This window comes from Poeciliopsis prolifica, unplaced genomic scaffold, assembly GCF_027474105.1.
Source record: "Poeciliopsis prolifica strain line A6 unplaced genomic scaffold, Auburn_PproV2 SCAFFOLD002, whole genome shotgun sequence".
Taxonomy (NCBI): domain Eukaryota; kingdom Metazoa; phylum Chordata; class Actinopteri; order Cyprinodontiformes; family Poeciliidae; genus Poeciliopsis; species Poeciliopsis prolifica.
The window spans coordinates 4,862,901-4,879,247 of record NW_026562377.1 but is presented as its reverse complement, the minus strand read 5'-3'; the positions used below and the strand labels follow the sequence as shown (position 1 = coordinate 4,879,247).

The 16,347-nt window shown below is 37.8% G+C and overlaps 1 protein-coding gene across 5 annotated transcripts in view; it reads right to left on the bottom strand.

Moving 5' to 3' along the window:
- Positions 1-1,177: 1,177 nt before the first annotated feature.
- The window catches only part of dnajc6 (DnaJ (Hsp40) homolog, subfamily C, member 6), a 34,593-nt gene continuing 19,423 nt past the window's right edge, over positions 1,178-16,347 (bottom strand). For 2 of the 5 annotated variants that reach the window (XM_055052036.1, XM_055052002.1), the window contains 13 exons: positions 15,769-15,963; positions 15,557-15,674; positions 15,177-15,256; positions 14,855-15,048; positions 14,028-14,054; positions 12,540-12,905; positions 11,712-11,855; positions 11,153-11,254; positions 10,681-10,818; positions 10,268-10,603; positions 9,619-9,767; positions 9,115-9,291; positions 1,178-5,992 (listed from right to left, as the gene is read on the bottom strand). In XM_055052036.1, the coding sequence (XP_054908011.1) occupies positions 5,888-5,992; positions 9,115-9,291; positions 9,619-9,767; positions 10,268-10,603; positions 10,681-10,818; positions 11,153-11,254; positions 11,712-11,855; positions 12,540-12,905; positions 14,028-14,054; positions 14,855-15,048; positions 15,177-15,256; positions 15,557-15,674; positions 15,769-15,963 (2,131 nt within the window). In that variant the 3' untranslated portion in view covers positions 1,178-5,887. The remainder of the gene's footprint in view (positions 5,993-9,114; positions 9,292-9,618; positions 9,768-10,267; positions 10,604-10,680; positions 10,819-11,152; positions 11,255-11,711; positions 11,856-12,539; positions 12,906-14,027; positions 14,055-14,854; positions 15,049-15,176; positions 15,257-15,556; positions 15,675-15,768; positions 15,964-16,347) is intronic. The other 3 variants (XM_055052017.1, XM_055052009.1, XM_055052026.1) reach the window with 3 other exon arrangements.

Sequence of the window (16,347 nt, the reverse complement as noted above, 5' to 3'; positions counted from 1 at the left end):
GCATAAATGGAGAAGAAATGACTTCTTTGGTCACTTTTACTAATTTCTAGGTCTGAAATACGTTAGGATAACACACAAAAACGGAAAACACCCAATCACTTATAGGTCTTTATCGCTCAGTGTGTTATTAAGTATTCAGAGAAGCAATGCAAGGCACCTAAAATATTGTAAACTCCCTAATTCTGCGTCCAAGCAACCCTTTAGAATTTGGTGTTGCATACTTTATGGTTTCATACTTGATTGTAGTTTAATGAATAGTACTGATCACTACTTAAATATTCAGACAAACATTTTCAGTATGCATGGTATTGTGGAAGTGTAACTGCGTATTGCATATCACCTAATGACTGTGGAGGAAACAAAGGACATTTAAATTCTTGTATATCAGTATTACCCTCATATCTTTTGGGATGCAAGACAAAAAATATCAGCTTTTGCTAATGGTTAACATCCTTAAGCTCTTGCCCAAGCACAAGTAATGAGTCAGCGCTGCCAGGAGAGAGTAGGATGGAAAAGAAAGAAGGAAAAACTGAAATGAGCTGTGCAGCACTGATCCTGTTTTACAACGATGCAGTCATTTTCCAATTATACCCAATTAAGACGGCAGCACCAAAATACTGTTTCTCCAAGATGTGATGCCCCAAGGAGAAACTTTTCCACCTGTTATTCATCATATGACTCACAAAAGGTAAACAGCAGAACTGAAATGCAGCAGGTCGGTTTAGTTTACCAGCAGTATCTGCACTGTGCATTAACTTTTAATTTCAAGTAGATAAAGTGCCCTATAAATATTAGTTCCATAATACAAACATATGTTTCTAGCATGTTGCAAAGCTTAAATCCATCATGTCTTATTTTTATCAAATATATGTTTATGAAGTGACATACAAATTTATGTTTAAAAAAAATACATATGAATATGATAAAATATGTTTGCCATTTTTATGGCTGCTGTATTGCTTTGTTTTAAATAAATTACTTGCATACAGGATCTGGATTAAATTTTTTTATTATTATTTTTCTGTGATTTTTATCCATTTCAATATATACATATTTTTAGAGTAATTTACACTCGGAGGTACAAAGCACAGCACAAAGAACAGTTTGAGTCGCTTCTGCTGCCATCTTGCGTTTAAAAATGAGAATTGCAATCAGGGGGGAAAAAACGAGCAAAACAAATGTTTCACTCTGTTTACTGTTTATTTTTGTGCACTGCACATGTTCATTATGTACATCCTGTAACAGTAAACAGAACCCAAAAAGAAAACACATAAACAAAAAAATTTTACACAATTAATTAATACTTGAACAGCAGACAGGCAAACACGTGACAAAGTAGTCAAATCTGACTCATACATACCACAGCTTCAAACAACACACATGGACTGATTACAGTATAGAGGTTAGCTCTAAGATCAGTCAGCGATGGGGTTAACAAGGGTTGTTTCACATTTAGGTCCTCCGTGTAAATAGATAAGAGACGGCTCTCTTCATCAGGTAAAAGAAAACACAAAACATCAGCTTCAAGTTTAGTTTCAGTCTGAGACCTGCTGTCTTTCAAGGACTTCAAACAAAACTTTTCCTCCTGAATGAAAGTTCTCTATGGGTGAAACACACCTTCCCTGCAGTCGCCATTTATTCTACAATGGAAACTTTGAGTGATTTGAAACTGACAGGAAAGTACAAAGTAAAGTAGAATTTTCATCTAACCGCTCAATTGCATCAAGACAATATGAGTGTCAAGAATGGTACTTATTTATGAGGACATGAATGCAAATGTAATGCTTAATTTGGGGGCATCTGTTGTTTTTCCAGGTATTTTTGAGCAACATAAAACAGTTGCATGATTTCCAATTACCAGGTTGTTAACCTGGAAATAACATAAAACTTGCAGCTTGTTTTACATAAACAAAACAATTCCTCCACCCTTTGCATGTAAAAAAAAAAAAAAACAATTCCTCCACCCTTTGCATGTAAAAAAAAAAACATACTTTCTCAGACATTTGCAATCAATGATTTTTGCATAAATTTGAAAAAAAAAAACAAAAAAAAACCTTTAATCCATTAGAGCAGTGGTGCCCAAATTTAGTCCTCGATGGTTGGTTTTAGTTTTCTCCCTGCCAGTGATAACCTTTTAACCTGTTCAGCATGTCAATGGTCTCCTTAATGAGCCATCATTTGATCCAGGTGAGTTAAACCAGGGGGAGAACTAAAACATGCAGGATGCCGGCCCACCCAGGACCGACTTTGGGCAGCGCTGCTAACTTGTTTTTCTGCAACAGTAAATGTAAACTGTAAAACCAGAAGAAGGAAATTCAATCTGGGGTCAGAATGGAAGTACATATGTTCATCCGTTTTCCATTCCTACCCCTACCTAAAAAATAGAAATCCAAATCCTAATCTTAATCCATTTTAACCAGAATATTACATGTCAAATAGTGCAGGAACTTATTGGTATTTCATTGGATTGGTTAAGCATTCCAATGTGTCAAAACCAAATGTAAAAACAGTGTTGCTGTGCTCCTGGTTGAATAAAGTAATAACTGGACCATGCAGCGGTTGAAACTCACCCACCGTGGCGCAAAAGGTTTGTTGTGTCTCAAAAGCATGGAGCTGATTCCAGGAAACAGCCAATGAGCACAGGAATGGCCGGTCCTAGTCTTTGAAAGCTGCTGTCCTGCAGGTTTTAGATAGATCTCACTTGAAACAAATGATTGTATTACCTCTTCAGAGTGGTAATCGAGTTCGGCAAAGGCCTGGTAATGAGTTATTCATTTTATTCAGGTGTGTGGAGAATTGATACATCCAAATCCTTGAGGATAGTAGCTTTTGAGGACTAGGGTTGGAGACTCTTGGTCTAGTCATTACAGAGATGGGCAGGCCTCTCTAATCCTTTACCCTTTTGAAGGACTGGTGTCTGCTAATTAGTGCAAGAAAGAAAAACATCAGCACCAAAATAAGCTCCAGCAAACAATCAGAAACAGACTTCCTGATACTCTGACATCCAGAATTACAAAGCTCAGTTTTCCATATAATACTAGAACTGACAGGCCAGAACCAGTGAGCGCTTTTCACATTGAAAAGGTCTGCAGAGCATGACAGTGACTGGTAGTTGGTAGGTCGTGGACTGGGGAGGTAAATCCACTGGTGGTACTCTGACCTCTACCAGACGACCACGAGGTATCAGTTGAAGAATGTACACTGGTGCATAGGATCCTGGGTTTCTCCTGGTGTGCGAAATTGCCAGGCCTCATGTGGCAAGAGTATCCAGACAGTTCCTGGAGCCCAAACACACCTGACCTAAATCCAACTCAACATCTTTGTGGTGCCTTGTAAATCCAACACCATCAGGTCACACCTCAGTTTGGCCAAAAATTCAGGGTTGCCCTGATTTAAATCTGCCTTATAGTATTTTAAGCTTCCATGGACATTATTCTAATTATTAAACAATTTCCATATGAAGAAACAGTGTCACAAGCAAAAATAGCTTAACAGTCTGAAGAACAATTGTAGCTGATATTAATAGAACAAAGATCATACAAGTTAGGTTGGAATGAAACAATTTCAAACAGTTCCCTAAGTCAAGCCTCCTGTACTTTACTGTTGATATGAAACTGTGCAAAATGGAAACAAATGTCTCATCAATGTAAACAACACATATCAAGTGAACACAATAAAATTCTTAAAGTTCAGTGCCTTCTTATTTTGAAGTTGTGTTATTAAGGGTAAAATCCAATTTCAAGAGGTGATGGGGTAATATCAAAATAATGAACAAAACAAACAAAATAAGTAAAAACGTTTTACGCCTTTGCTTTTAGTTTTTTGATAAATCAAGATTTATCCAAGAAAATCTATTTAATTTTGTTTCTTTCTCCTGATTAACATCTGGTTGCTCACATGGCTTTTTCTATGTAAATGCAGTCATTGTGTGGGATTATGAGTTTAGTGAAACAAATATATGTTGTGTTGATATGAGCAAATTGTTTTTTTTAATTTTGCCTGTCTGGCTGAAGACAAACTCAAACAGCATGGCTGATATGATTAAACTAAGAAACCTCAGGTTATTTGTTGCACAAGTCACTTAGCAAACATAGACATGTATTTATGTCATTCAAGCATATTGCTTTGTAATCAAAAATGTACATCAGCTGCTCTTTTAAGTACATTAAAAATGTTTGTGCTTTCACAAGTTTTCAATTGCAAATTGATATTACTTTATGAGGATATGCATGAGGTGCTTTACAGTCCTAAAATGTACAACTCCCAGTTTACAGAAAGAATCAGTAGTCAGAAAAAGTGTTATTTCTTTTTCACATTTTTTGATCTAAGATCCAATTATTTTAGATATACACACATATTATTATGCAATTAGCAGAAATGAAAGCCCATCAGGAATCACACAGTCAATAAGCTGAAGTTGCTTTCACTAAGTAGACAGCTACTGTCTTATAGGCGCTTTTTATTAGATTAAAACTAATTACTGCAAGAAACCAAAAAAAGAAACCAAATAAAAAGGACAAAACTAACTCATCACGTGTTTTAGTTCTGCCACAAAAATGACTCAATGATTTTAGAATCAGCTCAGAGCAAAGTGTTAACAAGCTGATTGAATTAGAAAAACACAACAGTTGCTTTAAAAGTGAGTGTTGCTCTTAATCTTATTTTGTCAGTCATTCTCATCTCCACAGAAACACAAGCCCTCGTCATTGGCTTGCATGAATAGCCTCATGTATGAAGAATGCACACAAATAAACAATGTGTCAAATCATCAACAAATTCAAGGAGAGAAATTACCGTGAGTGCAGAACTTACTGAGGGATGGCAATAAATATATGTGAGTGTTTTTGCATGTGAGGCGAACACAAACATCAAGGAAAGACCAATGTTTTACATGAAGTAGCAGGAATGGGCTGGAGGAATTAAGAATTTTATTTTACTGACTGAAACCTCATTTAAAACCGCTTGAGACATCTTGGAAAAATAACTTTTCCAAAAAGAAATGGTGGTAGCTGCTTTAAGTAAAGCATTCATGGATGGGATTCTCTCTAGTCCACTCACAATTTTGCCTGGGAACACCAGAATGAATAAAGAATAGCAACAATACATCCTCCAGGAATGTCTTTACACCATATTAACTCAACAAGGCAAAAGTGAAAAAAAAAAAAAAAAAAAATCTCAGAAAACTCATCAAATCTTAATTCTGCTGAACACATATTGATGGTATTTCTCGTTGACTACTATTTATAGATTCAATCTGTTCTAAACAAACAATGGTTAGCAGAATAAAAACCTACCGTCAGATAATTTTACAGTAACTTGATGTTGCTGCCTTTTAATTTGACCTTCCTATGGATTGGATTTCACAACAGACCCTGAATGCATTTTCACACAGGTCAAAGAGCAAACTACATTCTAGCTAACATAAATGCATATAAATGCTTGTTGTGCCTTACAGTAAGAGTATCTGCTATCACTGTAACTCTGACAAGGAGCAGTCGATGAAATATTTGCTGAATGTGCTCCCTGGTTTGTTTTTCTCTTATCCTGCGGTATCCAGCTCCATGTCTCAGACATCTCTGTTGGTTTGATTGAGCTGATCTCAAGGGTCAAGGAAGGGGTCAGTGAACTTTGTCGCTGTTGCACCACATACTGTACGTACAGAGAGCATTCGTCTGTGTTCAGAGGCGCTTCTTTTGTCTGTTTGGTCGTCTGTTGCCGTCACTGATGTTAGGAGTTTTGGGCAAATGGAGCAATCTGAGTGAAAGTGCAGGTATAAAGGCAGATGATGTTACATGGTGAGTCATTTCAGAGGCGGTGACACTTTTAAGGGTTAGAACACAGAACTGGAAGGAACATCCTGATGTTGCTCACTTCTTTTCACTTGTTTTTAGGAATAGAGAGGTTTTTGTCCTTGGCTCTCAAATTCTGACCAGGCATCGTTCAGTTCCATGAAAATCATCTTGGCATATTGTTCATAAGGTTGTCCTGTTGCCTGTGAAGCAGGAGCAAAGGAATATATATAACTGTTACACCTTGAAGTCTAAATGAGTACTTCTCTTCTTTTTTTTGGCACACAAACATGGTGCTTTAATATTACATATGAAAGCTTGGACACATAAAATAAACCTAAAAGGTGAACAAGACAGAGTAATACCACCTCATCTTCTCATCTTACTTAATTTACTACACATATAACTTCTACATTTACTCCAGTTTAGTGTTTCCAGGTATTTTTAACTTATTTACGGTACAAAAACAAAAAATAATCACTATAAATTGGAAAATGTTCATGTAGGAAGGAAGGAAATCTCTGGCTTTTGTCCTTAAGTCTCTGGCTTGTAGGGATTTTTTTATTTTTATTTCAGATAGTAACACTTAAATTTTTTATAGTAAGTTAAATAAACAGAATTGCAGCGATGACTTAAGCAAAAAATTAAAAAGTCACATTACACAGCCTGTCTATTTTGTCAGTATCCCGTTTTTGGTGTAAAAACAGAAAAGAATCACACAAAAATAAATAAAAGCCAGAAAGACAAACCATAACAACTGTAGTATTATGTAACACTGTAGATAGACATTACAATAGGTTGAGTCAATGAATCTTGGTATTAAAGTACAAACTAGAATTAAGTAGCCTGTTTCATATATTTTTCCCATTTATTCCAGTGCTTGGAAATAAGTTTATTTTTAAATTTCTTTCAATTCACACAAACTTGGACATTTTAGCCTCTACGCATAAATAGAACAAATAGATATCCTACAACTAATCGTGCACTAAGAATTATATTTTGTTCTTTTAATGACAAAAACAATGGACACAGTTATAAAAATTGGTGGGCAGATGAGAGAAAGGGTTTATGAACTACTGTTTTAAAAGGCTATTGGATAACAGACATTTTCACAGTATCTGGCCTGAAGCAGTCACTAACCCTTTAGAACAATCCTGATATCCTGATTTCCTCCAGTGATCAATCAGGAGTCTTGTGACTGCTTCACTACACCCCTCTGATTGGGAACACTAAGTCTTTCGATTCTGCTTTTGTCCAGTAAAAAAAGAGGACAGATAGTATGAAAGCAGGTATTGCATGTTCTCCTCGATGCAGGCATGCTGGAACATTTGCTTCGGAAACAAAAATAGAAAACCTGACTGACTCTGCAGGTAAAGACAAATTTCTGTATATTTACTTTGTTTATTCCTGACATGTAACTCAGTTTATTCCAAGTGTCCAGCTATGAATTGTTCTTTTTTTTATCTTACAGGTATCATCTGCCTTGTGGGAGAGAACGTGGAAACTGCAACAAATGTCTCCAAACTCCCAAACCAGTTCCCATCCTTGTCCTCCCTCAGAAGTTCACTTGGTGTTTGGAGAACAACGGCCACGTTCCAGTAGGACAATCTGACTGCCTTCGCACGTTTAAGTCGGGCTCAGGACAGAGGGAAACTGACTGGAAAGCTTTTAATGCCGCTCCCTATCAGTGTTTGGGTGCAGCGGGAGCCACTCGCATGAATGCTTTAGCCTACCGCACAGCCAGCTGCTCCATCTCCTCTCCTGTTGGCATGTACTGGGTGTGTGGGACCCTCGCTTACCCCTATCTTCCGGTGGACTACAATGGACGCTGCGGGTTGGGATACGTGGTCCCAGCAATGAGGGTGATGCCCTCCCTGCCACAGAAAACTTTTCTCAAGCGAGCACGACGTGGAATTTCTAATTTTCTCAAAACACACAATCAGACGCCTTTAAAAAATGCACTTGGCACACTTCTTCCTTTCTACGGAGTCATGTCTTCTTTAGATCAGATTGCTGATCTGTCCAAGGCTATAGAAGTGATAGCTAATGAAACTGGTAAGGCCCTCACACTCATGTCGAATGAGTTCGCCTCCGTTAGACTTTTAGCTTTGCAAAACCGAGCCGCTCTGGACTTTCTTTTAGCCGCTCAGGGAGGAACTTGTGCTGTCATCGGATCTGAATGCTGCACTTTTGTTCCTGATTACAACATCACAATTCATGAAATAGTCAACCATCTTCAAGAAACAGCGAAATCCGTCCACCAGGACGGAAGCTCCATGTTTGACTTTTTAAAACAAGCCTTTGAACCCCTTAGCCTTAATGTGATGAAGGTACTTCTTGTTGTGGTTGTTTGTATTATCGTGTTGTCACTCTTTGTGTCATGTATAAAAAATTATTGTGCAGTTAAAGAAAAAGCATAATAAAAATCTCACTGTCTTGTGAAAAAAAGCAACTGGTAACTTGTCAAAGCACCAACTAAATATTTGATGTCATGAAGAAACCCATTTTGTTGAAGATATTGTAACTCCTCCCTCTTGCGCACACACAGGGTGTGATGGGGCCTCTGCTTCTATAGTTTAGAGATATATAATCCTGAAAAACTGAATTATTTAAGATGTTTAATAAATATCACAATTAAATATGTAAATTTTTTAATATTTACAATTTTTACTTGTGTTAAGAATGAAGTATATTGCAATTTAGTTGCAACACTTATATTGCTGTACTTTTTGTATTTAGTTGACTTGTCAACAAGTCAGACATGTATTTTATTATATTGTAAAATATGAAAAATGTCGTCCACCATAAAGTATTAAGCAAGGTACAAGGCAGAGAGCAGAAAAACAGCAAATTACGTATTGATAAAAATCCACTGGCAATACACCTTCAAATCTAAAGTTGCTTTTTCTGTTGGACATGGAAATAACTGATGTACTGATTAACTGTTTATTTCTAAAATTAACATATATCACTATGAAATTATGATTCTATGTACACTTTTGTTTATAAAATTGGCTGTTGGCATAAAAAACTAATAGATTGTGTGTTTTAATTTGCAAAAATAACCTAATGGAGGCTTTGCAGTAAATTTCCAGTTAGAAGAATAAAATAAAGCATTTTGCAATATTTTATTAAATCAAGCTGAAAAGTGACCCAGATTCAACTTTAATTTATATGAACAAAGTAAAAGTAGTTGGGTTTTTTTCATAGATCCAAATAAGACATTATTGTAAAACAGCTTAACAGAAAAATAATCTGGCCTAAGTTAAATTTTAAAAGGTTTTTATGTACAAACAGGGTCTTTTCTGTTAATCGTCCTTCTCACCTTATCAGGATGAACAACCAGCACTGCTTTGCGGTAAACCTTCTTGACCTGTTCAGGGGTAACCAGGTCAGCCATTCCCACTGGCTTCCAGCGTGTTTCCCCCTCCCAAAGCACCGTGTGCATGGTGGACAGCAGGGCGCGGATGTTACGCTCCTTCCCCTCGATCCAGTCCAAAATCTGGGTCACAAGTTGGAGGGGGTACAGAGATGGAGGCACCATTGGCCAGTAAGGACCAGATTTGAAACAATTATTAACAAAACCTCTTTCAGCAGTTCTGGCTTTGGTGAAACTCAAAAGGAATAATTAGATGAACCAAAGTTTGGCAGCAGAAAACCAACACTGAGTGCTTCATTAATTCTGGAAAAAACTTGGAGGCTCTGACAGCCAAATGCTTTGTAAACTTACCAACACACTTCTAAGTTAATGGGTTTGAAAATATCAGACCTTAAATAAATAAGAAATAAGATGGAGTAAAAATATTTTTATGTTTGTTAGTGTTGGTACCTTAATTTTCTCTGGGTCCATCTCTTTGGCCATTTCCTCCTTCCTCATCTCTGCTATTGTCCTGGGGCCTTTTTTCTCTTTGGTCCCTGCAAATCCCTGACCAGAGAGCAGGTCATCAAAGTTTGCATCCGAGGCTCTGGGCTTAGAACCTGGAACACAAAAGCATGGAATAAAGCTTTTAAACACATGCAATTACAATAACACAAACTGTTGTCATATAGTGGCCAGAAGTAAAAAATCAGAATCTTACTTTATTAAAACTCTGAAATCTAGATGTTGAAAACATCACAAACACTGGCATATCTCAGTTTACTACAATTATTAACTGTCAAAATACACTTAAAAATAACACTCATGTCATGTGGAATGAACCTGCGGGACTGGTAGTGGCTAATTATACATTTTCATTACGAGCCATGTTTACTTTGTGAGTACCGCAGGGCTCAGTGTTTGTAATTATAACAGAGCAGTATATAGCTGCTCTGACAAATCAAGCTAACAAACGTTCTTTGTCAGCTTGGTTTTGTTTTGCATTTCAAGCAAAACCCTTTATAGCTTATGTTTTCAAAGTTCTCTAGAAATTAATATTTAATTACAACCTCTCACTCTACCAACATTTACAGCTCAAGAGTCAACAAAACTTATTTACCAGTTCCCGCCTGTGGTTTGGCCGCTGCACTCGGAGAGCCTCCTCCCATTGCTGAGAAGCTAACATTGTAGTTGGGTCGATTCTGAGGCGATGTGTGAGGAATGGAGGTGTGACTGGGGCTGGGCTTTGGTTGGGCAGTCGGACCCTGTCCTTGGGCTTGCCAGCCTCCACTACCTCCGGCGCTGGGCTGCCAGGAGGAGAAGTTGGCTCCTGTGTGGGGCTGCCAGCCTCCTGTGTGCTGGGGGGACGGCTGCGGCCGCGACGGGGAACCCATTGGTGGGAAGGACGGAGTTGTTCCTGTTGGAGTGGTGGGCTTGCTGGAGAATCCAGAAGCACCTGAGGGTAAAGACATAAATGGTTGTAAACAATATAGAATGTGACAAAAAATGTAAAGCAAATCTTTGGAATCAGACCTCCAAGGCTTCCGGACAGGTTTCCGATGTCGGCGAATGGATCCAAGGTGTTTGGCTTAGTTTGGTGGGTGGGCGTGCTGTGGACTGAACCTGTGGGACTGGTAGTGGCTGATCGACTGCCAATACCAAAACCTCCCGCTACGTCAGAAAATTGTAAAAAGACACACACACACAAAAAAAGAAAGAATTCATGAGTGAATTTATGAAACTGCGCAACCTTGATTCCCTCCCACTTCTTAGGTTGCACTGAACAATGCAGATTCTAGCATGCCAATCAAGTCCAGTAGATGGAAATATTTTGCAAATGTGTTTTCTCGGGTTGCATATCTCTTCTTCTCAGACTCAAGCACAGGAGATGTGGAAGTGATTAATGTAAATTATGTAAATTATGTAATATTTACATAAAAACAGAATTACTGTAGAAGGAACCAAAAAAACTCTGGTTTGTCCATCAGTGTGGTTGTGTGCGTACCTGTGCTTGTGGTGACAGGTCTGTTCCAGTCCCAACCTCCCAGGGCATTTTGCTGCTGAATGTTGACGGTAGGTGTGGCGGGTGGGACAGGGGAGCTTCTACCTGTACAGTCACATAAAGGTTGGCCAAAGAGCACACAATGAACCCAGAATACAAACTGATTCAAATCAGATGTGTTGCTATAAGGCTTTTGCACACATTTTTTGTAATTTAATTTAATAATTAGAAACATCACAAAATGTACATACATTCCAGTTGAGATGTTATGCAGAATGGAATGTGCTGGAAATAAAATACTTACATCTGTATGAACTATAAGTAATCATGCAAACTATTTAGTGCAGAACATGAACTGCATAACTAATAAAACCACATTTCTTGCACAAGGCAACAAAAAAAGCTCGAAAGGTGTTGCAGTCAAGCAATGAACAACTTTTAACACTAACTAGAGCAAATGAACAAAAACAATCATCACAGCAATACCATAAAACATGCCTAACCTGACTTGTGTGTGAGATTGTGTTAAAAACGGCAGCAAAGCAGCAGAAGCATGCCTTACCCAAGCTTGTAGGCTGCAGGGTGGGTGATGGAGAACGAGCAGCATGCACAAAGAGGTCTGGCTGCCCCACATTACCTGGTCCGAGGAATGAGCCCATCATCTCCTGAGGCTTAGGCATAGGAGCTGCTCCAAAAGGATGAAATGCTGCAGGACACAGATACAAACCATATCATTAACCCACTTTTGTGAGAAATGATTATTTTAAAGTTTTAATCTAATTAAAGTTATATTCTCAAGTTCCCTCTGGACTTAAGTAACTTTTTAAAAAGTAATAATTTTAAAAGAAACAACAAAACATTATAAGAACTAAACTTTTTTATATTTTCATGTTATCAAGGAGAATTAGAACAACTTGATAAACTAAACTAGATAAACTGAATAAATTTAGATTCATCCAAAAATTTTATTAGTATTTAAACCACACCAGTGGATTCAGCTTGCAATACTCTTTCAAGAGGAGCAATGGTCCAACAAAAAATCAGTATTTCATTTTGTGGTTTAAGTCAAAAAATAAAATGATCAAAATGTTAAACCAGACAAAATGTTAAATATTTAAAGGATGCAACTTAAAAATGTTTGCTTACAACATTTTTCATTCATTCAGACTTTGAAAATTGTTAAATTAAGTTTCACAGTTTCCTACTTTGTTCAAGAATGTGTAAGAACAAGGTTAACAATGGCAAATTACCAACAGAATCAAAACATTTCACCTAACATCCAAGTCTGTTTTCTAAACATTTTCTAAATTAAAAATTATAACTGTGGTCTATATGTATTTTTTCTTCCAAAAATGTGTTTTGAAGTTAAATGTATTTTCAAGTGTTTCACCTGGTGGAGCAGGGGATGGGCTCTGTGAGGCAGTATTAGGGGCCACTTTGTGCGGAGTGGACTGAGTGGATGAAGGTGCACTGGCCGGCTGAGGCGGAGCCCCAAACAAATCTCCCAGGAGGTCAGTGGCTGCAGCCGCTGCAGGCTGAGAAGAGGGGCACGGACGGTTGATGTCTTCCCCACCCAGGCCAAGAAGATCCACTTCCTCAGTGGGTGCTGGTGCGCCAGGAACTGGAGCTGCAGGTTCTGGTTTCTGCGAGGCAGCGCTGATGCTACTTCGCTGGCTTGAAAGCGACAACATTTCGTCATCGGAGGGCTCGCTCTCCTCACAATGGGCCCGACCTTCTCCGTGTTGCCGGCTTGGTTCTTCAGTGGGATACGATATAAACAAAACGCTTTAGGTAGGAAGCCGTAAGAAAAATCTGTTCAAGTTAGACAATGCTAACTTGTCTAACTTCGACAAGATAGAAACAGATACATGGGGAAGAACTCCACACAAAGCAGACGGAGACAAAAAGCAGGCTAAGAGGAACTGAGGCAGAAATAAACTGGAGAACAACGGGAGCTTACAAAGGTTATAATTGCTACAAGTAACAGCTAATCTACTGTGCACTTAAACAGTTGTACAAAAAGGTCTGATTAAAAAATTGAAAAATTGCTGTTTTATAGTGTAAAGATTCTGGTTTAGGACTCTTAAGGTTTCTTCTATACTGTAGAATTAAGCTGCTGGATAACAGGGTGGTAGATTTCAGACTTAGAGACAAGATGAGGAGCTCTATCCTCCGCTTAGAGAAGAGCCATTGCTCAGTCCCATTGAAAGCACACTGTGATGCCCAGAATATGTCTTCATCATAGACCTGTTACCACTCCAGTCCAATAAATGGAAAAGAAGGGGACCGACTGAGGGTCCCCTTCTAACTGCTAACCTAATAAAGGAAGATGGCATGTTTTACTTTGGAATAATTTAAGGTATTTAATATATTTGCTTTTAGCTGGGTTTAGGGCATACATTTAGTCGACCTGAGCTAGTGTAAACCAAGAGCAATATTTCACCTTGGTAGAATAACAAACAGTTTGTTTTTGGGTTTTTTTTTGCTTTCGTAGGAGACTGTTACAGGGAATATATGTAGTTTTAGGGCTTCTGACTTTGGATACAAGCTAAAAATACGGTCTTTAGTGGGCTGGATAAGTCCCCACTAAATGAGGGATTTACCTATTTAAGTCCCTCATTATCCATTTAAGTCCCTAGGTGGCTGAACATTTCTACCAAAGTGATATATTACTTAATACCAATATGGGCTTAATTTCAATTCAATCAATGCACATCATAAAAGGAAAGAGCCAAACAGAGTTTCCGTTAATACAAAATGTATGTGTCGATATTTTAATCTAGTTCCTGGATGAGTGGGATTGAATTGAACCAGGCCCTCGTTAACTATGACCACTGTGTGTTTCCTTTAATAGATCCATGAACTGCTTCCTTCTTACCCTCCAGATCCAAGCCCTCCATCTCATCTTGCAAGGACAAAAATTGGCCACATCAGTTTATTTTTGTTAAAACAAGAAGACACTAAAATGTTGTTGAAAGTGCACAGCAAAGAACAAATGTAGAATTTTTGAAAATCAATTCATTTAGAGTACTTTGGAAGATTGTTTTAGACTTTATCATTCTTTTCTCATTTCTGGATCAAATTCAGGTTTGCATCAAATGAGCATAAGAAATTGGTACTAATTAGCTACAGTGACACAAGCTAGTTGCTTTTGCATTTTTACTCATAGATAAACAGATGTTACAGTTGAGTCGACACATAAATGGAAGTGAAAAAGACAAAAACAAAAGAATTCACTTTAAAAGTGCACCGGTAACCTTTTGAAAACACAAGCTAAAAGAAGCATATGATATGCTCGTAACAAGCCCACTGTTCATTTTAAGCTGCAGCTTTAGACAAATCTTTTTACACAATTTTGTAAAATAGGATAGGAGTAAAGTCAAAACAAATGAGTCAGTTTGAAAGTGCACTAAAATCATGTCAAATGATACCAAAATAATTATTAGAAATTTGGAAAAAAAAAAAAAGGATGAAAAAATTTTCTCAATTACATCCAATTTATTTATTGTATGCAGCATATTTAAGAAAACAGAGCAGCTTCTCAACAAATAATATTGTATAAATTCAAATTAAAAAACATTTTACTTTTTTCCCAACTTTCTTGTTCTAAAAGGTTGTCAGATTAATTAGCTGCCAGAGCAATTATTGTCTCAGTTTTGTTATTAATCCATTTTTAGCATGGGTTAAATACTAGCATTTGAATACCTGCAATAGCCAGTGCGTCCTGATGCTCCTGGTGGCTGGAGAAGAGCAAATTGGGACTCAGGTCTTTACAGGGAAACTGCTCCCATGGTGGCGTCAAGTCTTTCTGCTTATCCACTCCTTCTACCTCCACATCAAGGATCACATGGAACAGTTGAGGATATTTCTCTGGGGAGTCACAGGCATCGAGCTCTGGTCTAAGGAGAATTATAAGGCATGTCCAAAGAAAATAAGTGGTCACACTTATTTTACCAAATCATAAAAATCTGGATTTTTTACGAGATTATCTCATAGTAGTGGGACAAATATGAAGCCTCTTTCTCACTTGCTAAACTTCAATGTGGTGGTTCCAGGAGCAATAAAGCCAGTGTGGAACTGGATCTGGAAGATCTGAGTGTTGGACACCTAACAAAAAATCAAAACAAGGATAATTTTTATCCACCTCCACATTGTTGAGATAAGATTCACTTAAAAAGTTATTGCAAACTCTTTTGGCAAATAAGTTTAAGGCTATTACTGTATGTCATTGCATTCAGCCAGAGCGCTACAAACACAAACATTGCTACTAAAAACAGAACTAACAACTGATTAGATTGTTGAAGGAGCAGACATGATGAAGATTTTGCACTCCTTAGTGTCCTTTACTTTACTATGATTGTTAGTTCCCTATGTTAGATCTTGCTGCAGGAATATAAGCAACATTACCTTGGCCTGCAGACGACCTCCAATTGTTGACCTCATGTGGTAGACAGAAACCACAACATCTCCCTGAACACTCACACCAAGAGGGAAAACAACTTTCCCCTCCTGGATCCTGTGCTCTCTGAGGAAGTAGAAACCAGGAACAGTTTGGGGATAGTATAGATGTTTTGTTTTTGTCAGATTGTTTAGAAAATAAGATATGTTTTTTTTCTGACCTCATCCTCTCGTATTCCTGCGCTGTGGTAAAGATCTTTGTCTCTCCAATCAGGACATCACAGAAGGGCCGACAGCCGCTGCGTTGCTTGTTGAAACATGGAATTGGACTCATAGTGAGGGCCTTGATAACCAAGGGCTTGGAGTGCGGCAGAGTGGGCTTCTCTGACACCATGCTACATACATAACCTATGTACCTGTATGAAAATAAAAGTTACAGAAAAATTTGGTTTGGTTTACAGCGTCATTTTTATTTCTAAATAATTTGATTCCAGTGACCTCTTTCAATATCTTTCCACTGAATTTAAAAGTGAAACTCATGTAATGCAGATTTCTTACACTGAAAGTGATTTATTCCAAGTGTCTAATTTTGGTTATTTTAAAGATCACGTTATTATATAGACAATTATGCTTCCTTGTAAGTTGTCTGGGAGGCAGTTATTAACAACCTATAAAGAAGGGGGTGTTTAAAAATAGCCATGCTACAGAAGCTATGGCCTTTATTCTTGCATGCAGAGTTAAACATAGAAACATGCAAGAATAAACAGAAAATTGTGTGGAAATAAATGCTATGGCAGAAA